The 27,874-nt window shown below is 41.0% G+C and overlaps 1 protein-coding gene across 6 annotated transcripts in view; it reads left to right on the top strand.

Annotated features, from left to right (window-relative positions):
• Nucleotides 1-27,874, top strand: part of TSPAN12 (tetraspanin 12) — a 310,496-nt gene that overhangs the window by 139,532 nt on the left and 143,090 nt on the right. For all 6 annotated transcript variants that reach the window (XM_068276411.1, XM_068276412.1, XM_068276410.1 and 3 more), the window contains 2 exons: nucleotides 21,492-21,574; nucleotides 27,721-27,856. In XM_068276411.1, the coding sequence (XP_068132512.1) occupies nucleotides 21,492-21,574; nucleotides 27,721-27,856 (219 nt within the window). The remainder of the gene's footprint in view (nucleotides 1-21,491; nucleotides 21,575-27,720; nucleotides 27,857-27,874) is intronic.

Raw genomic sequence — 27,874 nt, forward strand, 5'->3', positions numbered from 1 at the left:
CTGTTCCATTGGTTAACATTGGATCCATTCTCATCCATTCCATTTGTACAGTATCCATTTCGCTTCCGGCCCGCTGTTTAAAGCTAATGTGAACTGGGCCTAATATTTTCAGAATGTAAATCAGGATGAGGAAAGATTTTGGCCAAACGCAGACTAATTTATACATAAAAATTGTATACAAAAGGAATTTGTGTTACTTTCAGTACAGTATCTCTTTAAGGTTGCTGGGAACAATAAGACACACTTGACAAAAAGATGCTACGATGCAGCAGGATGGAAGCGTATGTGTAAAAAGATCCTATGAACATAGGACCAATTTTCACTTGCATATTGTAACAGAGCTGTAGCGGAATGCACAATCCCGACGGCAAGATTTTTCTGGAGCTTGCATACCTAGCAGATACTCAAAGAGCCTATGCAAGCATATGGGAATGGACAGTGTCTGTTCCCAGTAGGCTGTTTTCTCCCTCCATTCCAGATCAATGCACCTGTATTCTGTGTCTTCTCTGCGGGTATTCGGGCCCTCCACACTTCTGACCGCTGCTGGGCTTCGTGTCAAGTGCCACTATTGGAGCAGAATCAGGGCTATCACTGCAGTGCAAAATACCAATGGGAATCCTCCATAGCACCAGGGAGGATTTTCAGTGGTGAACCAATGTGAATTCTCCATGTTGTAAGGTAGAATCCCATTGCTCTGGCCAATGGTAGCCCTTGTTTCTGCCAGGGCTCCGAGCCTACCAGTTCTTGTCCCAGAGCCCAGCAGCAGTGTCAGCATGCATGGAGGACCCAAATGGCGATTTAAAACACGTGAGTAGTGTGAGGGGGACTTGAATGGCGGCGACGCTGGCAGCAGTGAAATGCCTGATGTACAGCGGTGAGTAATGTGAACCAGATAATGAGATGGGGCACAGTGTATCCCCTCTGGATACACTGTACATGATTGTGCATGCATCCTAAGCATAAACATAGCCTTAGCAAAAGCACATGCTAGCACACACACACACACATTGTGCTCATTGGCAGCAACAGACTGATGTGCATAATTGTATACCAAATCTGATGGCTTATACAATGTGAATATTCTGTAGTTGTCACATAGCATGTGTGCTAGCATGTACCTGTGCTCATTTCTCCCAGGGACCCTGATGTCAGTCCCATCTTCCCCTTTCACAGCAGAGATAAGCTTTGGCAGCATGCTAACGTAGGTAGCATGTCACCCCTCCCTGATCTAGCAACAAACATGTTTGCATATTCAGTGGTGAAGCATTGTGAGACACCATAAGCTCACTTCAACCTAAATAATAGCAAATACTTTCTGCTTTAAAGCAAAACTCTGTTTTACAGGGTCGAGCTGAGTGGAGTTCATAACTTCTTATCTTCTCATGTTTACTTTTTACTCCTAACCTTTGCCCCATGTTGTGCCATGCGTTTGTGATATACTGTCTTTCCAAATCTGTTGATGTACAATCTGCTGGAACTGCATTGGGTCCTTATAATAAGAATTATTGAATTTAAACGTTAAAACTATATTAGGCAAAAAGTGCAAAATAGTGTATTTTTCCCTTAAAAATAATAGAATAGAAATTAAGAGTCTACCTTTCCTGATGAGATATATATATACAGTATATTCCTGCGTATAAGACTAGTTTTTAACCCTTGAAAATCATCTGAAAAGTGAGGGGTCGTCTTATACGCCGGGTATTATTGATGCCAGGTGATACGCCCTCTCCTGTCACCGACAGGCGCACGTGCGAGATCTGAGAGGCAGAGGAGGTGGTAAATAGGATGCAAGGGCGGGGCCAGAAAGGTGATAGAGGCGTATTTTATGGGCACAGCGCAATCTATTCTTCCATACTGCTCTGATAAGCAGGGAGAGCTGACCAATCCGCTTAGGGAGAGTTGACCAATCCAACCAGTCAATTGCCTATATACTGTTATATACTTGGCACCACATACAGTACAGCACCAGTATCTGTTCATACATAGCACCAGTATGTGAGTTTTTTTGTATTTTATTTGGTGTGCATTGAAAGAGGGGTAGTCTTATACAGCAAGTATATCCCAAACTCTATATTTTAACTGGAAAAGTTGAGGGGTCGTCTTATACGCCCAGTCGTCTTATACGCCGGAATATACGGTATATATATATATATATATATATATATATATACTGTATATATCTCATCATATATACAGTAAGTGTGTATATACACACACACACACACACACACACACACACACACACACACACACACACACACACACACACACCTACACACACACACACACCTACACACACACACACACATTCAATTTCTACAGTACACACTACATAAAAACAGTGACACCCTTTATATATTCTGTCTGATTCATAAATATTTGTAAATATACAGTGCATCATATCTAGATTTTCTACTATTATTTCATACTAGTAGACCCAAGCCCATTTAAAAACAGGCTCTAGGGTATGTTTCTCGCCGCCACATGCCGCATGTTACTGCACGGGCACACTCGCCGCACACCCGGCCGCCCCCTCACACACCCGCCCGTCTCTAAGGCCCCGTCCTTTTGTCTCTGTGAGGCTGGGTCCGTGCTGCGCACATGCGCAGTAGCAAAAAGCACGGACCAGCTACACAGAGACAGCACACGCAGGGACACAGGGTTTTATTTAAAGAGGATATATACTCTACAGTCATACACATCCTGTCTACTGTAGTCAGCTGTTATGGAACTGTACTAAATCTCTTTAGTTCTACAATTTGTTTACACTATTTCCCTACCCTGACCTTACTGCTGTCAGAAGTAGTAGTCAAAACGGGTCTGGTTCATAAACTGAAAACTACCTCTAGATGTGAAGTGATTAAAACAAGGCTAAAATGAATATCGGAGCCGCATTTTAAGATATTGTAGGTACACTTTAGTAGAGTACAGTATTATAATACTAGGTTTTGTATGCTACGCTGTGCAGGGCATCTCACCAGATTTTGCACGCCATGTACATTATATGTGCCATCCAGTCAGCGCTGTGGCCAATCGGAGAAGGCGCGGGAGGGTGTGTGTGTGGCTGGAAACACACACATACACTCAGCAGCTGGCTTGGATAGTATTATTGTACATATAAAGCTGGACAAAATTTGCATTGCTGTGAGCTGGACAGTGCCTAAGTTGTATAGTAGGACAGACAACAGAGGGTCTGCTTTTATCCTACCTACTAGGGAAGGAAAACAAAACAAAACCCACTGAATACATTCTAGTAGCATCTAAAATAGCACATAGAGTTCATAAGAGAGGCTGCAGAGGCTGGAAGTACTGGGCAGCAGTCACAAAGAACAGCACATGGACACTTGAAAATATAGTCTAAAAAATAATTTTACATGACAAATGTATTCTTACTGACTGGCACAAATGTAGAGTAGCATTACTTTATTTGGGTCCAGAGGCAAAACATTTCATCAAGCCTTTTAAGAGCATTGTGTGCATTTGTAGGCACAAGGTGATACCAGTGTGTTAGCTGATGTATAAATGTGATCCTACCCTTAGTTCATATGAGCAGTCTTTCCTTGTACATTGTACAGCTGAGCTCATTTGACCTTCATTCAATTTTTTAAATACCCATTGCTGAATAAAAATTTGCCTTCTTAAAACAGCACAGGTACTGAAAATTTGGATCAAATCTGTCTTCATTGTATTTATCATATTACTGTTATTTTGTGTACACATGCTTTATGTGCACTAATGTCATCCTGTGAATATAAGTTGATGAGGACATCTCCCTCATCTCCCTGAAATCATTTTGTGCAGGGGTAAAGGTCTTTCATACTAGGACTTACTGAAACTGTTTTGCTTCAGCTAATGCATTCTACCTTCAGAACACAATGTACTCTAATGGCATACATATTCGTATTTCCTTTCAAACTAAGGGGATTTTTTTTTACTCATCAAGCATGGTGCATCTTGTAAGAACAGTTAAAGGACCTATAAACATCAATCGCACCTTAGATTATATAAGAAAAAGGTTTGTTTTTAAGAGATATGCCAAACATTTAGGGAGTTTGCTAGAAGTAGAGATACACTAATTTAGATAAAGAATTATTTTTGTTTATTGCACCCGGCACTGGGAGTCATTGAGCATGCTATGAGTTTGTGCTTTTAAGGTTTTATTGATACTGTGTGGATTACAATATCAGGTCAAACCAAGCAAAGAAATGAGGGTCCGTTCTTCAGTTTAAATTGCTCCAAGCTACGGAATGCACTAGGCACTGACTATACTATATCCCCATTGGCCGATTAATAGATCTAAATGGGATCACACATCATAATTTCTAGTTGCTAGGCAGAATTTTTCTAAAGTGCTGCTCTGCACATAGTCGTTTTAGCATGGTCAGGGGTGGGAGAGCCACTGCGGATATATATATATATATATATATATATATATATATTTAAAAAAGTTTAATAAGATTTGTTAAAAGAGGCGCACATACCCGCAACTTCTGTTTACTTGGGCACTTTGTTGTTGACCTGAAGAAGCGGGCCAGGACCCGTGAAACGCATTGTCCTTTTTTGTGCATCATTAACATTATTTCTACCCATGTGGTTTGTTCATTGATGTAGGTAAGATCGAATTGCTTCTACATCCTATGATTTAAAGTTAGTTATATTCTGAGCACCTCCTACAAGTTTTCCTAACTATACTTTAATAAGAGTGTTCCATTGTGGAATCTACAATAGTCAATGCTGGTCTTACGGTGACATGCATATTCTATTAAAGGTCACATAGAATTCCATCTTGGAGCTTCTGTGCGAGCTCTAATATATAAATAAATATTCCAAACAAATAGCCATTTTCCACATAACTATGTCATTGTACCATGCACAATTGAGACTGATGGCTGAAATGTTTATCTCATTACATGATAGCTTTATAGAATTAAAAGAATATTTTCCTCCTGAGACACTGGAATCTGTTTCTGCCTGTGTCTTTCCTAATAGTTGTATACATTACTCTCCCAGACTGGCCCTGTTCAGTGTCTCATGCCTGGCATATCACTTTTAAGGTTGTTTGCGTGTAATTTGTGGTAGTGTTTCTTCACGTCTGGTTTGGCTCATAACAGTAAGAATATGTCTAACTTGCAGTGCTTGCTGAACGTTATGTGGAGCTTTGTGTACATTGGAGACAATTCGCCCAGCCACAGATTAATCCCATTTTCTTTACAATGGTTTTACTGCCTTCCAATGAAGTCATTACAAAGTGAACAAAAGAATAGGAAATCGATGTGATTTTATTGACTCGCCTCTTATATGTTTATCTTTTTTGTGAAAGGCATTGGTTAATCTGAACCTAGAGGTGTAGAGATATCCACTAGTTTAAGATGTATTTTATTTGTAAAGGAAATGTAGTGATTACTGTGTAATCAGCAGGGCATCAGCCTTTTTCTCAGAAGTAAAGAAGAATGCTACACATTGCTGAACATAAAGTGAATGAAAAGTAGGGAAGCTGTTATTTAGGCAGGAAAAGCAAACTGTTTAGGTAATGAAAAAAGTAAATGTGCTGTCAGACTCACTATATAGGATTGTACTAACCAGACCTTTCTATTGCTTAAGACTATTCCTTAAGACAAAATAGCCTGAGCAAAGACCACTACTGACCTTTCTGGTGTCCTAGGCAAAACGGCATGTACCCCCTTCCCCTGTGGATGATGGAATTCTGCAGTATACTACAGTACTATACTTGGAGCCCAGGGTGTGCTCTGAATTCCTTAAAGAAAACCTGTACCGAAAATTAAAAGTCAAAATAAGCATACGAAAGTCATACTTACCTTCCATGTAGTCTACTCCTCAGTGTCTTTCTCCTGTCCTGCTTCCTGTTTGTTCACTGTGATCAAGGGAATTTTCCGTCCTCCATTTTGAAAATGGCCATTACCCATAACAGCTTTCTGGTCAGCACACAGTTAAAGAGACAATGAAGCGAAAAAAAAATGATGATATTATGATTTGTATGTGTAGTACAGCTAAGAAAAAAAACATTAAGATCAGATACATCAGTCTAATTGTTTCCAGTACAGGAAGAGTTGAGAAACTCCAGTTGTTATCTCTATGCAAAAAAGCTATTAAGCTCTCCGACTAACTTAGTCGTGGAGAGGGCTGTTATCTGACTTTTATTATCTCAACTGTAATTGAACTGTTTACTTTTCCTCTGCTAGAGGAGAGGTCATTACTTCACAGACTGCTCTGAAAGACTCATTTTGAATGCTGAGTGTTGTGTAATCTGCACATATTATAGAGTGATGCAATGTTAGAAAAAAACACTATATACCTGAAAATAAAAATATGAGAATATTTTCTTTGCTGCTAATCTTCTAGTAATTATTCATAGTACACAACCAATTCATTATATCATATATTTTTTTTCGCTTCAGTGTCTCTTTAAACTGTAACATCGCCCACTTGAGCCATAGGGAAACATGGACATTACATGGTACATCAGTTTTCCTCTCAGCTATAACTGACAGCAACTGATATTTTACTGACAGCAACTGATATATTTCAGATCTGACAAAATGTTGTCAGAACTGGAAGGGATTATTGTCAGAAGAAAATGGTGAGCTTCTGAGAGGAACTTATGGCAAGGTAACTATGTAATGTTCATTTGAAGTTGCCTCATGTGTTTATTTTAAATATTTTTACTCAGTACAGGTTCTCTTTAAGGCACTTTATAGACCTGAGGAAGTAGGCAAAGACCCGAGAAACGCTTTGTCTTTTTTTTAATTGTGCTTGAATAATCCTTACCTGATCTAAACCCTTGTTTTTCTGGGTTGGTTCATCTGGAGAGGTAAGATACCTCATGTATTTATTTATGTCTTTATAACGTATAATCTGAGCGATATTTATTTTTGGGGGCCTCCATCCTTCTTCAAATTCTACAGAAGACATTGTAAATCTAAGTACTCTATGTGGGACTCTAACATTATGATAAATACTTCTAAATGGGAGACTAGAAAGCTGCCCTAAAAATAAGACAATGGAAAACCAGAATACACTTCTGATTAGACTGGAAACCTGAAATACATTACAGGAGACACTAGAAATCTAGTATACACTTATAGGGACACTACGAAGCCAGACAACTTTACAGGGGAAACTAGAATTCTAGAATACACTAACTGGAGAGCTGGATTACACTACAGGTTACACCAAAACAGATGTGTATCTAGAGGGGTGCAGGTATGGCTCATGCCATGGGCGCCACAGCACCAAGGGCGACATTATTGCCTCTGTGTTGCACCACCATGCCTGCCTCCGTGCCTCCACGTCACTCAGACCCCAGATCAAATGAATTCTGTTATCTGGGGAACATGGCTACTTATGTATGCAGGGCGCACTTCGCTTAGTTAGAAAAGAGGACAGAGAGGAAATAAGAAAAGATATTTCCAAAGAAGTGACTTCGGCAATATCCTGAGCCAAAAAAAACACAGGCAACCATAACACTTGTATGCAAGAAGGGATGCTGTTTTTAGAGGGGAAGGGGGCTCTGATGGGCTGGATGGGGCTCAATTTCAGTGTTTGACACGGGCTCTGTATTACCCAGATACGCCCCAGCACCAGAATGCTGAAATTCACCACAGAGAATGCTGTATAGAGTATTGTCATACTCTATCGGGGATACTGAAATGCTGCCATATACCATAGGGGGCTTTAGAATTTTGGAATAACTTATAGAGGATACTAGAAGGCTAAGTTAAACTACAGAGGGCACTGGAAAGCTGGAATGCTGAACCAGAACTTGGTTCAGTGTGGCTGATCAGATATTGAAGGGTGATGACTAATTAATCAAGTTAAAGAGACACTGAAGCGGAAAAAAAAATATGATATAATGAATTGATTGTGTACTATGAATAATTACTAGAGGATTAGCAGCAAAGAAAATATTCTCATATTTTTATTTTCAGGTATATAGTGTGTTTTCTAACATTGCATCATTCTCTAATATGTGCAGATTACACAACACTCTGCATTCAAAATGATTATTTCAGAGCAGTCTGTGAACTAATGACCTCTCCTCTTGCAGATAAAAAGAAAACTGTTCACTTACAGTTGAGATAATACAAGTCAGAAGACAGCCCTCTCCACGACTTTGAAAGTCGTAGAGATTAATGGCTTTTTTGCATAGAGATAACAACTGGAGTTTCTTAACTCTTCCTGTACTGGAAACAATTACATTGATGTATCTGATCTTAATGTTTTATTTCTTAGCTGTGCTACACATACAAATCATAATATCATAATTTTTTTTTCGCTTCAGTGTCTCTTTAAGTCATTACCCTTCCAAGTCCCAAAAAGTGCCATTTCAGTGCAGAGGAGTTTCTGTGTGTTCATGATGCTGGAATTTTAGAAACAGAATTCTGCTATAGGGCACGAGACCATGTAAAAAATGCACCATTAAGTGAATGAATAAGACAGTCCAGGCCTTTTGCAGGGTTTTAGTGAGCATATGAGTGAGTACTGTATAGTATTGGTCAGAAGTGTGTTTATAAAGATGTTTATTATCAGAAATATAAAGTCATATAGTCAAAATATCACAAAAAATTCTCTTAGATCTTAGAAGAGAACTTGCGGGAAGCAGGAGCCAGCTAAATGTAGCAGAAGGGAATCTGGTAAGCACAGTAATAAGAATACTGCTCACATTGGGTGGTTGCAGCTTGGTATCTAGCATGTGGAGAAAGCCTGTCACCCACTCAGGTCTCTATACTACCAGTTGCACTCCAGCCTGCAGGTGGCAAAGAGGGGGGAACCAACTGAAGGGGAAACTAAAACTGCACTACTAATGATAATGTAAACTTGAGTGGTGGGTTATGGAGGCTCCCGAGAGTGATAATAATACAAGAGAAAAGGAGAGTAAGTGGAGCCCTTGCCTCACAGAATTATCACAGTAAATTAATGTAATTATATAGGTTTTTATATTGGCACTTTTCAATGCAATTTGCAGGACTTCAGGTATTGTGCTGATCCCCAATAGGTATGAGGGCCTCTATGTAATCCATGGCACTTTTACCTACCTATTTAGGAACAGCCACTAGCCATGATATCTAAAGAAGTGGGCATGAGTCCCATTTAATGCATCAAAAAGCACCACTAAAAACCCTTGTTTAAAAAATGTAACTGTGATCATTCTGCTTTACTTACCCTGCTTTTTAACCTGTACTCATATCCCTCCTGGGGAGCTCTTTAACCTACCCATACATTTACTTACTGTAACTTTACTCTGAAGCAGAACCAGCCATGGCTGGTCAAGGTTGTTGGATCACAGTTAAACTGGCAAAACTGCAGCTACAGTAGTTTTAGAACAGCCATTTCATTTATTGTACACATTTTGTTTTACGCCTGTATTTGCATTCCTTGTAGAGTTGTTCCCCAACTTGCCTAGCACCTTGGCAGCCTTCTTTTTGGTTTTGGAGGGGAATGACTTGCTAGTTATTACTTAATTATAAGATCTACTTGTTCTTTTATTTTAACTTATCTTCAAGAATCAATTTCATCATGTGGCATCTTGCTTTTATCTGTAATAATAAAGCTTGGTCACTTACATTAGTATGCCCAGTGAGTTTTCAGGTCTATGAAGGGATCAGTCACTAACAGAGGTGGTTTGAGAACTACTGTTACACCAGCAGCACCTAGGTGGTAGTGCGTCATAACCTTTCACCAATTCTTACTCCATCATGCAACTGAAGCCTAGATTGTCTGTGTTGTGCACATGCTCCTTACAAGTGCCTTTTGTCAATCACATACGCAGATAGAACAAATAGCCACAGCTTCCCTATAGGGTGTCTTGCTGTTTGAGTGCTGCTACCAGAGCCGGCCTTTGACCTGAGCGACCGGTGCGATCGCTCAGGGCGCCGGCTTCCAGGGGGCGCTCCTCTCCCCTGGCTGCGTGTTTTAATATCGATGCTGCCGCTGCGGCCCCGGCTGGGTACTCCCGCTCCGCCCCCTGGTGCCGCTGCTGGGGGTGATGTGCGTGCGCCGTGATGGAGGGGGGAGCCGCGGGGAGGGCAGCCCGACCTCTCCCTCCCTTCCTCTCCGGGCCACCCTCTGTGCTCCCCCCTCCGATGCAGACTTCAGCAGAAAGAACTCACCTCCCTGGTTCCGATCGCCGGCGCCTCTCACTTGCCGCTGGTATCTTCTACATTAGTTACTGATGCACACTAAACTTCCTGCTTAACAGGAAGTTTAGTGAGTATCGGTAAACTATGTAGAAGAGAGTAGACCAGCGGCAAGTGAGAGGCGCCGGCGATCGGAACCAGGGAGGTGAGTTCTTTCAGCTGCAGTCTGCATCGGAGGGGGGAGCACAGAGGGTGGCCCGGAGAGGAAGGGAGGGAGAGGTCGGGCTGCCCTCCCCGCAGCTCCCCCCTCCACTATGAGGGGGGGGGGGCACCTACCTACCTACCTACCTACCCTATACTGGGGGCAGCTACCTATCTAATCTATACTGGGGGCAGCTACCTATCTAACCTATACTGGGGGCAGCTACCTATCTAATCTATACTGGGGGCAGCTACCTATCTAACCTATACTGGGGGGCACCTACCTATCTAACCTATACTGGGGGCAGCTACCTATCTAACCTATACTGGGGGCAGCTATTTCATCTATACTGGGGGCAGCTACCTATCTAACCTATACTGGGGGCACCTACCTATCTAACCTATACTGGGGGCAGCTACCTATCTAATCTATACTGGGGGCAGCTACCTATCTAACCTATACTGGGGGGCACCTACCTATCTAACCTATACTGGGAACAGCTACCTATCTAACCTATACTGGGGGCAGCTATCTAATCTATACTGGGGGCAGCTACCTATCTAACCTATACTGGGGGCACCTACCTATCTAACCTATACTGGGGCAGCTACCTATCTAATCTATACTGGGGGCAGCTACCTATCTAACCTATACTGGGGGGCACCTACCTATCTAACCTATACTGGGGGCAGCTACCTATCTAACCTATACTGGGGGCAGCTACCTATCTAACCTATACTGGGGGCAGCTACCTATCTAATCTATACTGGGGGCAGCTACCTATCTAACCTATACTGGGGGCAGCTACCTATCTAATCTATACTGGGGGCAGCTACCTATCTAACCTATACTGGGGGCAGCTACCTATCTAACCTATACTGGGGGCAGCTACCTATCTAACCTATACTGGGGGGCACCTACCTATCTAACCTATACTGGGGGCAGCTACCTATCTAACCTATACTGGGGGCAGCTATCTAATCTATACTGGGGGCAGCTACCTATCTAACCTATACTGGGGGGCACCTACCTATCTAACCTATACTGGGGACAGCTACCTATCTAACCTATACTGGGGCAGCTATCTAATCTATACTGGGGACAGCTACCTATCTAACCTATACTGGGGGCACCTACCTATCTAACCTATACTGGGGGCAGCTACCTATCTAATCTATACTGGGGGCAGCTACCTATCTAACCTATACTGGGGGGCACCTACCTATCTAACCTATACTGGGGGCAGCTACCTCTCTAACCTATACTGGGGGCAGCTACCTATCTAACCTATACTGGGGGCAGCTATCTAATCTATACTGGGGGCAGCTACCTATCTAACCTATACTGGGGGCAGCTACCTATCTAATCTACACTGGGGGCAGCTACCTATCTAATCTACACTGGGGGCAGTTACCTATCTAATCTATACAGGGGGGCACCTACCTATCTAATCTATACTGGGGGGCAGCTACTTATCTAATCTATACTGGGGGCACCTACCTATCTAACCTATACTGGGGGCAGCTACCTATCTAATCTATACTGGGGGCATCTACCTATCTAATCTATACTGGGGCAGCTACCTATCTAACCTATGTTGCAGGTTCTTACCTATCTAACCTGTACTGGGGGCACCTACCTATCTACCTACACACTACTAAGCCCCCCCCCCCATTAGTGTATGTGTGTGGTGCGCTCACATGCGAAGAGAATGAATGGGGGGGGGCACCAAAATCTGGGTCGCTCAGGGCGCTGTGAAACCTAAGGCCGGCCCTGGCTGCTACTCTTCCTCCACTACTCTCTGTGAAGATCGCATTGAATCCTGCTGATGTGTGACTCTTTTTCGAGAAAATGCAGATGGCTTCATATTCTTCATGTTGCTCAGTTAGATGTTTGCTTTGTGTTGCATCTCTCAGAAGCATGACCTCTATGATATTAAAAGTTGTCATGCAGTGGATCTGTTAAAGCATCAGCGACAGCCATACTATCCCAGGATAAGAACACATATATTTGTAGATAAATACTTGTTATACTTAACATATGTATTGTACTATCCACCTGTTGATTTCAGTGAATTTGATGTAGTAAATAAAGAGGAAGCATTTTCCTTCTTTACGGCCTCTGACTGAAGCCAATCCTGATGTCATTTCCTCCCTTACTTTTTTTCTCCTAGAACCTGCACTGTCATATCTAGCTTGCTTTGTAAACACATGTGAGCACAGCTTAGATCGTATTTCAGCAGCTTCTGCAGAGGGGTGAGGTGTATTTCCCTTCTCAGCCTCCTGCCACACTGAACTGTCCCCAGCCAATCAGTGAGGAGCTGGAATGTGGGAGGGGAGATAACCAGCTTCCTTCTCCCCTGCAATGTACCACAATGGAGCCGGTCTGACTGAGATTCATTGCAGCAGAAACATTTACAATTATATTACAATGCTTGCAATGCAGACTGCATGTAGACTACATAATAAACTATTGTTTATTATGGGTAAATGGAATTTGATTTTGTGGCTGACAATCCCACTTTATGCAGCAGTTGAAGATATCCTTGTTGTTTGTAGACAATAATCTAAATTATGATAATAAATAATAATAAAAACCAAAACAACCTAAACAAAAAGAAAACTAGATTGAAAGTGAAGCTGTTTCTCACAGCAAGATTCCTTTTATCTTATTCTGAATTATGAAACTTGATTGCTGTGGTCAGCTGCCCCACTTTCACTCAGATTTTTTCTCTCATTTCCCTAATGTGTTTACTCCAGGCGCAAACACAAACTCCAGGGGATCCGTGGGAAGAAATACAGATTAGTCAATTTATTCATGAACTCTGTTGCTCCTGCAAGTGGCTAATTTTTGCCAAGACATTAGCTTTCTCTTCTCAGGGGGCTGTTTAACAGAACTCAAGTGTCCACATGCTTTCTATACCTGCTTTGAAATGCTATTTGTTTTGCACGGTGCAAAACGTCTCCTCACAGCCCCCACCTGCTTCAAACAAATCATTGCCAATAGCACTGCTCATATGCCAGTGGAATGGTAATCAGGCTCTGGATTTTCTGTTGTGTCTCCTTTCTTTTGTCAGAAGAACAGGTCCACCATTGCTTCTTGGGACCTTTGTCACTCGCACAGACAGCATGTCCACCATTGGTATCGTAGTACTAGATCAATGCTTTGAGACAGACAGACAGACCAATAGATATTGTCGTCAAATCATGTCTTTGCTGTAAATACTGGCTGTACTTCCCTTGTATAGCTGCCTGAAGCAATTTCGCTAAACCTTCACACAACTATGTTGTGTGCTAAACGTCTGACATCATAAATCCTGATGGCCTTCCTGCTACTAAATCTGCACAGGCTTTGACGTGATTCTCCACCTTCATCTCTTACAAACAAATGTGTATTCTCAAGCAAGTAGTAAAATTGATTTATGAAATACATATATTTGCACAAAGGAGGACAGTTTATACAGCAGGCAGTGTCAGTATTTATTGGCAAGACTTTCTCAGTGAATGACCCTCAGCCATCATCTTCAAACAGAAATGCAAATAGGCTTGAATTACTATGCTAGGTAATGCTAAACTAGGAAATTAAATCTGTGTTGTGATCTGTACAAGCAAACATTTTATTGTCTTTTGTGAGGATGATGTGGACGGCATGGAGATAGGCATGTACATAGGGCCGTTCTTGTCTTCAGTCAGTTCTTATAATGGTGTATGTTGAATGAATGAACACAGTAACTCATTCTGGATTCATTTCTGTTATGGTATCTCACTGTTGTCTTCTTAAAGGGGCACTATGGCGAAAAATTGTAACATTTAAAACGTGCAAACATATACAAATAAGAAGTACATTTCTTCCAGAGTAAAATCAGCCATAAATTACTTTTCTCCTATGTTGCTGTCACTTCTAGAGGTAGTAGAAATCTGACAGAAGCGACAGGTTTTGGACTAGTCAAATCTCTTCATGGGGGATTCTCAGGGATTTATTTATTTTCAAAAGCACTTAATGAATGGCAGTTGCTCTGTCCAACTGCCAAAAACTGTGTAGAGAGCAGGGAAGCTGGCCAGCATCATTGTTTAAATCCTTTTTAGGGAATATCTTTATAAAGAATAAAAGCCTTGCTGAGGATCCCCTATGAAGAGATGGACTAGTCCAAAACCGCTTCTGTCAGATTTCTACTACCTACTGTGACAGCAACATATGAGAAAAGTAACTTATGGCTCATTTTACTCAGGAAAAAACGTACTTCTTATTTGTCTATGTTTGCACATCTTTAAAATTTCACAATTTTTCACCATAGTGCCCCTTTAAGCAGAATTAGGTCACTGACTAGCAATGTGATTTGTGGTGGCTGCATGAGTTATTAAAAGTGCATTTGTGCTGGCCTTATAGCAGTAGTCATGGATCGGGTCAGAGGCTATGAAAGCAGGCAGAGTGCATATATTCAAGTAGATTACACTGGGGTGCGGGTTTCCCCTGCAGTCAGCTAATGCTGCACTATATCTACAGGCACCTTATATGGCACTTTATATGGCATATTTGTTCTCCATCCATCCTTCTATTCAATCTTGGGAATAGGAAGTTCATAACGTACATTTATTCATTTTACAGATACCAATAACCATTTGACAGGCAATATGCATAACTGCGATTGTTTCCCAAAATAAGTGTATACCTGATGCACCTAAAACATTTGTACTCCCTCAACTCTAGATCTTGAAGTGCACACGGTCTATCAGTCAGAGCACCGGCAGATTAATGTACATCCAGTGAGGAGACTTGCACTCTCCTCACAGAGAATATCTGAAATAAATCTTTGTTTTGTTAAAAAATATGTACAAACAATACAAGCACAATAACAACTAAACTATCATTTTCAAAAGTGATTTTTTTTTTTCCAAAACCCAAGATGTCGGTTTGACTGGCTGGCGCACGCTATTACTCGGGCACCCAAATTTCCGCTTTGGGTGCCCAATTTACATTAGCGCCTATGGGGTGCCCAAATTGTTTATTAGCTGCAGGTGCCCAAATTTTCTGCTTCCCATTACATACCCTCTTATAGAATACAGTACGAATGAATTATTCCAAACCCAAGGCTAAACTATTTAAAGTAAACACAGGGGCATGTTTATGCTGGATCCACATACCTGTATACACTCTCTCACAGGCAATGGGTGGGCAATAGGCATGAACATAGTTTCAAATCTGCCTCTTCCTGTCTGAAAATTGTACTTTAGTCAGAAGTCAAAAATTTCAAGGAGTGATTAAGGAGACCTGGGGGGAAAGGATGGGAATAGACAATGTATATCGGTATGTGCATCCACTATAAAGATATGTAAAGATATGTCTGTGCTTACCTTAGGTAGCCTATCATATCATCGTTATGTTATGGAGGAGTCCTTTGTTTTGCTTATCAGCAACACCCATGTAGATGTTAAAATTACTATACATTCTTTTCTTATAGTGGACCTGAACTCTTGCACAGGAGAGAAGGAAAACGTAGAGAAATCCACCATGTCCATCGTGTGTGTATGTTTATAGAGAACAGCCTGACTAATTAACCCTTCTCAGCAAGTAATGAGCTAGTGTAATTTGAGCTGTCAAGTGTCTGCCGAGTTGTGAGCTAATATGTAAACACGGGAGGTTAACCCTTTCTGTGCTCCCAGGATACCAGGAAGTAACCACACCACAGCATCTCTGTAGGAGCTCTATAAGCTATAACAAGGAAATGGTTTTTCTGTAAAGGTTATTAGCTAATCTTTTAGAGCAAAGAGGAAGTTCTGAATTCAGGTCCACATTAATTAAACTAACAATTGTGTGTAAGAATTCTATAAGACACAGTGTGCTAACAATAGCGATGTGGTCTACATTTGTGCAGGTAGGACCCTAGGCATTTGCCTGGTTTGCCATTCCTACTAATCTTTGCAGCTCTTGTTGCTGGCCCTGCAGGACCCCTACAGGATTTTTGCATGTCCTCTGCTTCTGTGTGGGTGCTTCTCATACTGACTCCTGCTTTGATCACCCTTGGTTTACTGGTCCTCTTGCTGCTTTTGTAATTGTAATTGTGTCTGTAGAGACATACTGCTTGCTGTCATATCAAAACTGCACGTTCCGTTTTTCCCAGCTGGCAAAATAATTCAAACTATTTAAGGAGGCTCAGGTCAGCGGGGTGTCTGAGTAATGCAGATGTTTAGCTAATGTAACTTAGTTCTCAGGTTACTGAAAACTCAACCTGATTCCTTATTTCCTGTTAACATTATCTTGTCTGCCTCCAGTCGGGACCTGTTCATCCGATTATAACCTCACCTGTCTGCTGCTTGTCCTTACTATTTTTTAATGGTATTATATATTTCTTTGCTCTGCCTGTATTATTACTATTATTGTATATTCTGGCATATAAGACTACTTTTTAACCCTTGAAAGTCGGGGGTCGTCTTATACGCCGGGTGTCTTTGATGCCGGGTTATACTTGATGCTGATACATGATGCGCATACGGGACATGTCGATGTTTACGTGATGCTGATACGTGATGTGCATATGCAACATGCTGATGATTTATTACCGGGTGCTGGAGATTCGGCGGTCGCCGCATATGCTGGGGGGAGCTCATCACTCACGCAGCAAGTTCTGGGATGCCCAGTGTATGGAAGAAAGGGATTGTGCTGTGCCCATAAAACACACCACCTTCACCAGTCTGGCCTGCCCTATCCTGTTACCTCCTCTCAGATCTCGCTGCTGAGGACTGTAGTGAAGCGGTGCAGGCGCACATGTGCGAGATCTGAGAGGTGGAGAGGTGGAGAAGGAGCTAAATAGGATACAAGGGCGGGCCCGACAGGTGAAAGAGGTGTGTTTTATGGACACAGCGCGCTCTATTCTTCCATACCGCTCTGATAAACAGGGAGAGCTGACCAATCCACTTAGGGAGAGGGAGAGTTGACCAATCCAACCAGCCAATCACCTATATACTGTTATATACTGGGTACCGCATACAGTACAGCACCAGTATTTATTCATCCATAGCACCAGTATATTATGTTTTTTTTTTTTTTTTTTTATTTGGTGTGCGTTGGAAGAGGGTAGTCCTATACGGCGAGTATATCCCAAACTATATTTTAACTTGAAAATTTGGGGGGTCGTCTTATACGCCGGAATATACGGTATGTAAGTCATCATCCTCTGTAATACTGTTGTCGGCAAGACACAAGCATGGGTGCATAATACTGAGGTGGTATACACTATACAAACCCCCCAAAACCCTATAATAACTATAGGAAGCGCTAGGGGAGACAAACCTTCCCTTTATGAGCTTACCATCCAATTGTCCTTGTAAGCAAAAGCTGATTTGTAGCATCCTTGGTATTGGCCTCTTAAGCTATCTATACTCTTTGACTTTAGTAATAAATTATTTTGTTTTTAAAATGTAGATAATCCTCAACTGCTACATAATTTTCCAAGCAGCAAACACAGACGTAAACAGACAAAAACTTTTATACCATATTAAATAGGTGATAAAATTAGTAGTTCTAAAGGTTGCGCTATATAATCTAAATGAGTAAGAGGAGGTGATTTCCTTAAGAAATAAAGGATGAAGAGCATAGACTAGAGATGTGGAAAACATGCTTCATATTATGCATCTGGCCATTAAGAATGATTACCTAATTCATCATTATACCCTTCTGAACTGTTTTAAAGTGTACCTGAGGTGGGGCAGGAGAGAAAATGTATACATACCTGGGGCTTCCTCCAGCCCCCTCCATCTAATCACTCCCTCGGCACCATCCTCCACCACCTCCTTGTTCATCCACAATCAGCCCTGGTAAGTTGTCCAGTTGGGGCCAGTCGGTCCAGGCGCAGTCTGGCCGTGCATTCCCCCCCCCCCCCCCCATCGCTCCACCATCACTGGAAGTGTTTTGCACCTGCTCAGTCTACAGTGGAGGCGTAGAACACTCCCAGTCACAGGTGCACGATGGGGGAGCTCGCCGACTGGACAACTTACTGGGGCCGATTGTGGACAAAACAAGAAAGCGGCCGAAGACGGTGAGGGAGCGATCAGGCCAGAGGGGACTGGTTGAAGCTCCAGATATGTATACATTTTCTCTCCTGGCCCATCTCAGGTACACTTTAAGTCTGTTTTAAAGGGATCTAAATGTCACATGGAATATAAGTTTCCAAATCCCAATTTCAACAATGCTGCAACATAGACTTTCATTTAAGCTGATCGCCGAAGTGTCCAATAAACCTCTTGTCAGTACATTTTACTGTGCTTAAAGAGTATCTGAAGTGAAGTGAGAGGAATTTGGAGGCTGCCATCTTCATTCTGTAAACAATGCCAGTTGCCTGCCTTCTGTACGAATACTCTACCTTTAATTCTTTAAGGGCCTGTTTCCACTGTGCACGGCATGCGTCAGTGAGATGCATATGGCGAGACTCAATGCCAACACATCTGTGATGCAAGACTTATCTGAATCCCTCTAGCATGCATGGCTAGAGGGATTCGGATGCCAATGCATTTAAATATAGCATTCCATCCAAAACAAACCCCAACCCTTCTGAAGAATTTGTGAAGGTGGAAATGGGCCCTAGGTCACTGGCCCATATTGAGCATTCAGATCAGATGCTTTGACTCTGATCTGACTCCACTGACTGCATGCTTGTTGCAGGTGTGCGACTCCAAAACAACTAAAACAAGAAGCTTAGCTTTACAGCCAGGGCACAGGTATTGTTTAGAAGAGAATGAGATTGGCAGCCTCCATATTCCTCTTACTTCAGTTTCCCTTTAAGGAACTGTTCAGGCTTAGTGTAGCTCAATCTTAACAGAGGGCAATCTCTCTAGTATGGGGACAGAAAGCACTGAAATCCCAGCCAGGGTTATAAGCTTTCTCCATTATTTTGAAAACAAACAGTAAGGTTTAACAGTAAGTTCTGCTGTAAATACTAAGAAACCAAGGCAAGTGTCACCTGTGACCATAGCCCCTATTCACTAGATTACAGCATGCTAAAGTTTAGCAGGCATCACACGAATAGCGTAAGGCCCCTTTTACACTTAAAAAGAACCCGAGGTGGATCTTCGGGGGGCAGATGGGACACAGAGGCATGTCCTCTGCCTAATAACATGGCTCTGTGTCCCCCAACCGCCGCTCTCTGCCCCCCACCACCACGCTATAGCCCCCCAAGTTTAGCGACAAGACTTGTCGCTAACTCAGAGGTAAGCACATGGGGAGAGGAATTCCCTGTTCCAAACGCCCGCCATTGCGACCCACGGGAGCGTCAGGGAGTGGTGTTTTTTGCGGCTACCTGATTCGCTCAGCTATTTTTTTCATATTTTGAGCCCGCCTCGGGCTCTCTTTAATCAGGTGCTCTTAGTTATAACTGAAAGAAAACTGATTTTTAAAGTAATGCTCATGTTTTACTATGGCTCAGTTCCCACTGTACACATTTTAACTGAAATCTGTTTTCACAATGCACTGCTATGGAAAAAACGCATACCAATACACACTAACGCATACCAACGCATTAAAGAGGAACTCCAGTGAAAATAATGTAATAAAAAAGTGCTTCATTTTTACAATAATTATGTATAAATGATTTAGTCAGTGTTTGCCCATTGTAAAATCTTTTAAATCCCTGATTTACATTCTGACATTTATTACATAGTGACATTTTTACTGTTGGCAGGTGATGTAGCTGCTGCATGCTTTTTTGGCAGTTGGAAACAGCCATGAACGGCTATTTCCCACAATGCAACAAGGTTCACAGACAGGAAACTGCCAGGAGTACCACGGTCCTCATAGTTTCTTGTGGGAGGGGTTTCACCACAATATCAGTCATACAGTGCCCCCTGATGGTCTGTTTGTGAAAAGGAATAGATTTCTCATGTAAAAGGGGGTATCAGCTACTGATTGGGATAAAGTTCAATTCTTGGTCGGAACGAGAAAAAGAACACAGGGACACCGAGAGCCCAATATAGTGTAGTATGTCTAGTCACAAGGGAGGAGTAAGGAGGGTAAGTATAGAATACTCACAAGTCAGGGTTACCTCTTAGGCAACCACTATAACAGCAGGTAGGGAGAATGAGCCTGTCCCTACTCAGGAATAAAAAGTCACTCTCTGTAGATAGGAAGGAAATGTAAAACGTTCTCCGCCCCTCCACCAGGGTGGAAAGATAATCGAAGCAAGTGAACAGAGGCGCCAAAAGAATAAAACAATAATATAAACATTTTTAAACACGGACGCGGCCGAGGTGGATATCTGGCCGCTCCAAAGGACACTTTAGAAGACAGGTGTGTATTATAACACAAGTAAAAATGTATTTATACACTCCACGATTTCACAGCGCGTTTCGCGGGCGTGACCCCACTTCTTCAGGCAATTAAGATAGGAGCATATGGCAGTATAGGTCCAGGTCTGCATTAAGCGCCTCTGTCGTCAGAGAAGAAGAAGTGGGTATATCCACCTCGGCCGCGTCCATGTTTTAAAATGTTTATATTATTGTTTTATTCTTTTGGCACCTCTGTTCATTTGCTTCAATTCTTGGTCGGAGTTTCTCTTTAAGTGTAAAAGGGCCCTAACTGGTGTTACGCACACACTGAACATGTTGCTGGCATAAGGCGTATTAGGTCAGCCAATGACGCATATTATACCAACAATGCGTATGTGACATGTACAAAGCGAGTTATGTTATTTGTGTAGTGGGCACTACACACTTTACATAATGATGATCTTTACATGTGGTGTCAGTGCACTCTCAAGATTAGTAATTCAGGAGCCACATAAATCATAGCTCCTATGTGCTATGTAGCTTACCCAGAAGAACAAAAATATCTCTTCTGGATTCATTTTTTTGTATACAGTTTATGCATGAAATGTGTATACAGTAAACTTTATGTATGTATATAGTGCATAGAATTCCCATCTGGGCATTTATTCTTTACAATATAGACTCAAAACGTTCCCAGGATCTTAAACAAAAAGTATTCCCTGCTGGGAATTTTTTTTTCCTGCAGTTAAACGATCTTTGCTATAATAGATCCGTGTTTCTTTATGCTGTAAGTATAATAGGTATGGTAGACATAGCCTACAAATGATAAGTGTGAGATTACCCAGTGGGAATACATTGCAATGCCAGTAGCACTGCTGCTCACAGTTGTTTGTCTTTATGTGTCACTGTGCATGTTAATAACATCATCTCTGTTTATTTTAGCTGATGTCGATATGCGTGTTGGGAGTTTCCGCATGGATGAGGGATTACATAAACAATATACTTACGCTGACTGCGGAAACAAGGTGAGCTCTTTTAATCATCTATTCAGAAGCCTCAAAAGAAGGAAAGTACCAGAATAATTTCAATGCTGAAGGAAGCTGTTGTGTTTTCTTTTATTTAGCATATTGAACAGTTTAGTTCGGGCAAAGTCTGCTTGACATATTTTACGCTTAGCTTAAACTGGCTTTTGTACAGTAGTTAGAAATTGCACTGTGACAGTCCAGTTCCTTTGATCGTCCGCCGTCATCCGTGATGCTGAAAATTGTTTTCTGTTTACTTTTCCGCTATTTCTAACATGCAGACTAATTGACTGTGTCTAATTGCAGCTTCCAAACCATGCGTTTAATAACCTCAAGTTATTCCGTATAGTAGTGCAACAAAATAACAAGTGCCTCAAGTTTAACTGGATTCCATTGCCAATAAAAATAGTTAATAATAAACGGCTCACACAAACTCAACTTGTTTCCTAAATACAGTAGCAATATTTCAGAAGTTTGAAATGATGTGAATTCTTTAAAAATATTTGACTAAGATTCCTTCAGCACAAATTTCACGGCCTGCTTGTAAGCTGTTGTCTACACTTTTTGGCATGATTTTGGGACACTGGAGGAAACCGGAATGCCTTGAGGAATGCTATGTAAAAGACAAATAAAGATTGTACTGACTTCATGCATATAATGTCCTGCCCATGAATTGAAACTGGGACTCTAGAGCTGCAAGACAAGAGAGCTATCCATCGGTGTGCGCTACCCTTCAAGAATGCAGGGGAATGCAATCTTGTACCTGAATTTGTTCGGGGAAAAGCATCCAGATGTATATATTTAGGCATTAAAGTTTTTTTACGTAATTGGAGAAGGCTGCTTCCTAGACCCCCCCCCCCCCTTCCCCACCACCACCACCACCACCACCTGTATGTGGTTTGCCATTTTCTCCAGCCAGACCCTCGGGGCCCTTCGACACTGGCGCATTCCGGTGAATTGCCGCACTGCTACCGCAGCCTAATGAGACCCTATGGGGAAGTTCATATGTTATGGCACGCTGAGGAAGATAAAAAGCTTTCATATATCATTTGATAATACCTGATGATGTATGCACAATATATGCATACACATTAATGTATTCACACTTTATGCATACACATTAATTTATGCATATATTTATGCACTAAAACAACGTAAAATGTGGTGTTTTTAGATTTTGAACTAAAGTGAGGTCAGCAAAATCCATTACAAAATGAAATAAATCAGATGTTAAAGAGGAACTGTCGCAAAAATCTTGAAATTTAAAACACATACAAATAAGAAGTACATTTCTCCCAGAGTAAAATGAGCCATACATTACTTTTCTCCTATGTTGCTGTCACTTACAGTAAGTAGTAGAAATCTGACATTACTGACAGGTTTTGGGCTAGTCCATCTCTCCATACGGGATTCTCAGCATGGCCATTAGTCTTTATACAGACACTCCCTGAAAAAGATTTATACAAAGATGTTGACCAGCCTCCCTGCTCGCTGCACACTATTTTGGCAGTTGGACGGATTAACTGCCATTCACTAAGTGCTTTTTTAAAAAAAAGAAAACCCTGAGGAACTCCCCACGAGAAGAGGGGCTAGTCCAAAATCTGCCGGTAATGTCAGATTTCTACTACTTACTGTAAGTGACAGCAACATAGGAGAAAAGTAATTTATGGCTCATTTTACTCTGAAGAAACATACTTCTTATTTGTATATGTTTACATGTATTTAGTATGTTAAGATTTTTGCGACAGAGGTCCTTTAAAGGCACCAAAGATGTTTTCTGAAACAGTGCCAACGCGTGTAATTTTTTTTTTTTTTTTTAATGATAAATGATCTCTAGTTACATTTACGTTACAGCTGTTATCTTTTTACCATATGCTTTGTTTTCATTTGTTTACTGGAATTTCTTCAGCTGGCAATTGTCTAATACTATTATTTTTTTCCCTATTTTTATCCCTGCTGCTTGTTGTAAACAGGAATATATGGAGTTCTTTTACTATTTTATTTATTGGCTTTAGTATTAATCTGGAAAATATGAAATATATTACAAATACTTGTTGTTTTAAATAGAAAGTTGTGTGAGTACAGGAAAGACTTTATTTTGCTTCAGTATAATAATTACAGAACAGGAGGACCCTGTTAAAGTAACACTGAAACGAAAAAACCTTATGGTATAAATAATAATGAATTGTAGTACAAATACTTAATAGAACATTAGTATCAAAGAAAAGTCTCATTTTTTTATTTGCAGTTATATAGCTTTTTTTAATATCATAGCATTATTCTTTAATATTTGCCGTTTACAAATTACACTCTGCATTTTAACCATTTCAGCCGCCCAGACGTGAAGCTCACGTCCATGCTGCGCTCCTGCTGTTCGGCGCTCTCCCGCGCGCGATCGCGGGCGCGCCCCCGTGTCCCCGTGGTGTCCACCGCTAGCCCTGGGATCAGTGAAAGGGAACATGGTTCCCGATCACTGATCCCTTTCCCCCGCAGAAAATCCGAAGCGCTCACCCGTGAGGCTTCAGTTCTTCTGCCCGGAACAATTTCCGCATCCCCCTTGTACTTCTGCTTAGCGAGAAGTACAAGGAGGGAAAACAAAATGAAGGTGGCCATCTTGTGGCCAAATAGTAAAACTACATCTACACATTTTTTTACATTACACTCTAAACATTTTACAAGATTAAAAATGCCCTGTTTATGTCCCACACCAAAATATTACCCAAATAAAATTTTTCATGAAAAAAAAGAAAAAAATACAATTAAAAAACAAAAAACAAAAAAAAAACCATAAATAGCTACCTAAGGGTCTGAACTTTTTAAATATGCATTTGAAGTGGGTATACTACAAACATTTTTTAAATTATAAGCTTGTAAATAGTGATGGACGCAACACGGAAACAATGCACCTTTATTTCCAAATAAAATATTGGCGCCATACATTGTGATAGGGACAAAATTTAAATGGTATAATAACCGAGACATACGGGCAAATAAAATACATAGGTTTTAATTATGGTAGCGTGGATTATTTTAAAGCTATAATGGCCGAAAACTGAGAAATAACGATTTTTTTCCATTTTTTTCTTATTAATCCTGTTAAAATGAATTTATAAATAAATAATTCTTAGCAAAATGTACCACCCAAAGAAAGCCTAATTAGTGGCGGAAAAAACAAGCTGTAGATCAATACATTGTGATAAGTAGTGATAAAGTTATTAGCGAATTAATGGGAGGTGAACATTGCGCTGATGCATAAGGTGAACAATCCCCGCGGGCTGAAATGGTTAAACTATGAAACAGAGCAGAGCTAATGACCCCTTGAACTTCTCTGCAGTAAAATCTTATCTGAAGTTGTCTTTCATTGTTTCTTTGATGTATAAGTGCTTCAGAAAATAGCAGTGCTCTTTGTCTAAATTACTTGGAGAGCTCAGATAATCTCTTTTGCATAGATAACAAGTGAAGTTTCTTAACTCTTCCTGTACTAGAAACAATATGAGACTTTTTTTCTTTGCTACTACTGTTCTATTTCTTATCTGTACTACACATACAAAAGTCATTATATCAGAAGTTTATCTTTTCTTCAGATTCCCTTTAAATGTACCTATACATTATTCACTAAAAAAAACATTAGATTGAATACAAATGTTTGAATGCTTTTTGCCATTGACTTTCACATTATTTATTGTTCAGACATGGATTGGGAAACATGGTTCATTTTTCTGTTGGCATAGAGCGGGAGCTTGGGGATCTCAGGCAGCAGAAGTGTGTGATCCATGGCTGGCTCTTTCACACTACATGCAATGCCGTCAGTTATGATGCACTGCACATTGTGTGCGACAGGCATGGTAACATCAAAGTCCATTGAGTTTCATGTTACTGTTCACAATTTAGAAAGTGTTCCTGTACGTTTGCGATGTAATGCACCTGGAAACACTTTATCGCACCACACATGAGATTAGGTGGTTCATTGCACCACGCATGAGATTGTCAATTGGTTCATCGTGTTGGAGTCACAGATGTTCACACTAAAATGGACACTGCCGAGTGTAGGGAATGTGTGCATGAAATCACTTTTGTGCACACCTAGCCTAGTGTGACAGAGCGCTAAGCAGTGCAGAGATATTGGAGGCAATGCTCCAGTTAATACTCCTACAAGATTTCTTCTGAAATCTGATGAAATCTTGAACAGTGTAAATCAGGTGAACAGTTGATATTAGGAAGACATTGGCTGTTTACTTGATGAAGCAACAGTTTTATGTTGTGTGGTATGCATATCAATCATCAGGCTTGTGTGTGCAGGGTTCATACCTATCATTATGGAAAAATTAACAACTTTTCGCATGCATTTTTAAACAAATTTTGCATTCAAATTTGCGCTTGCAGTTTTTCAGGACAGCTAATGAAGGTCAATGGAAATTCAGAAGTACCGTACATTCTTTTCATGCATGCAAAAATGTGAACACGAAAACACGAATTTTAGAAGTAGTGCAGTTCTCCATTGACTTTCATTGGATGTGCGACAAATGCATGTTTGCACATTTGCAAAACCCATGTGAATTTTAATAAGTGTGAACCCTGCCTGAGAAATGTTTTTACTGCACCAGTAAAGTGAAGTATGTCTTCTGCTCACAAATATATTACCAGGTAAAGGCACAGGTGATACTTTCAAGAGATGAAAATTAATTTGTAATACTTAATATGTGACCAATCAAAAAATATGTTATTTTAGTGTTAAACTAATATACTGAAATGAAGATTGTTTCTGTTATGTTTGTGTGGCATTTACAGCCCTGTGACCACCCTGTGAACTGTGACCAGGAACAGTGTTGTATAATATTAAACGGTTTGCTGAGCTGACCTTATGTCAGGCTTTCATATCGCCATGAGGAATACACAGTAGCATATCAGATTCACATCGATGTTCTTTGATGTATTATGCATTCCTTACCACATGCTCGCATACTTTGCAGGCAGTAGAAATTCAATAAAACCCCATAGTGCAGAAAATAAATAAATAAAAAAGCTTTATCTGCTGTGTTACATACTTCTTTGTAGCATTCCTTCTCCAGAGAATGTCTTCAGGTTCCTGAAGGACAGATAACTCAGAACAGGAGCTGCCTGTGTCTGAAATACTATAGCTGAGTCTCCTTGTCCTGTTTCTCACGATACAGAAAATGAGTTGCGCCATTGATCACTTCTCATTTTTGTGCAGATTCATGCTTCAAATGCTGTTGCTGATTTATTGTAAATGTTTTGTCAGTTTAAGTATCCACACTCTTGTCTTGTGTTCATGTATAGGAATCAAGAGCCTCCACCCCGAAATGGGCTCTAGAGTGGGGCCATAGTACACTTCTTGGGCCAATTCCAGGTGATAAGAAGCTCAAAATGTGCAAGCTTCTTATGACCACCTCATATCACTTTACAATTTACCAGCAAATTAAATTGCCAGCTTCACCAGTGTGACGTTCATGCATAAAGAGCATAAGTCGGGTGAATAATAGCTAATCGTCTGATTAAATGCTCCTGTGTCCTGTGTGATGCCAAGTGATGTGGAGCAAGGTATCTGAGCTGTGGAGCTGTCTTTCATCACCACAGTACTGCTGCCTCACTCCCCCAGAAGTTGTGCATGTATCCACCACTGTCAGTCGCTAGAAGAGCAATGCTGCCTGCTACTTAACCAACGTCCATGCTGCATGCCAGGCTTTGCTGGCAGCATTGTTCCCATCACTCTGCATCACCTGCAGCAACCTCTGACTGCTGCTGATGCTGCCCTCTTAGCCTTCTAACTCTGGAGCCCTGGCAAAAGCATTTTTGAAGCTTCTGCGGGGCTCCCAATTTGTCCACTTTGTTTCCTTTGGGTGATGCAGCTTCCCACTACATCCCCAAAACAACCTGGTATATCGACTGCCATTTGACCAAAATATCGATCTTCATTGAAGCACCTTTAATTTATTTGTATTCATGCAAAAAAACACACAAAGTGTGTTCAGCTACTGATTGATTTCCGATCTTAATATTGATCTGATCACTTGTTCAAATATCATCTGAAGTGAAAATTGTGTGGTGCATCCCAGGCTTTTGAATTGGTAAGTTCATGTATATATTTGAACTTCTGAACTAACCTAACATTTCAACTTGTATTTACTTAGGGTGGAGGATGCTGTTCTTCTCATCTACTTCCCTGTCTTCCACCCAGTGATGGTTGCTGTCTGCTGTTTCCTGATCATTGTGGGCATGTTAGGGTACTGTGGAACAGTGAAGAGCAACTTGATTCTTCTTGCATGGGTAAGTTTCATTTGCTTC

Source organism: Hyperolius riggenbachi, chromosome 3 (assembly GCF_040937935.1).
Source record: "Hyperolius riggenbachi isolate aHypRig1 chromosome 3, aHypRig1.pri, whole genome shotgun sequence".
In the NCBI taxonomy this organism is placed as follows: domain Eukaryota; kingdom Metazoa; phylum Chordata; class Amphibia; order Anura; family Hyperoliidae; genus Hyperolius; species Hyperolius riggenbachi.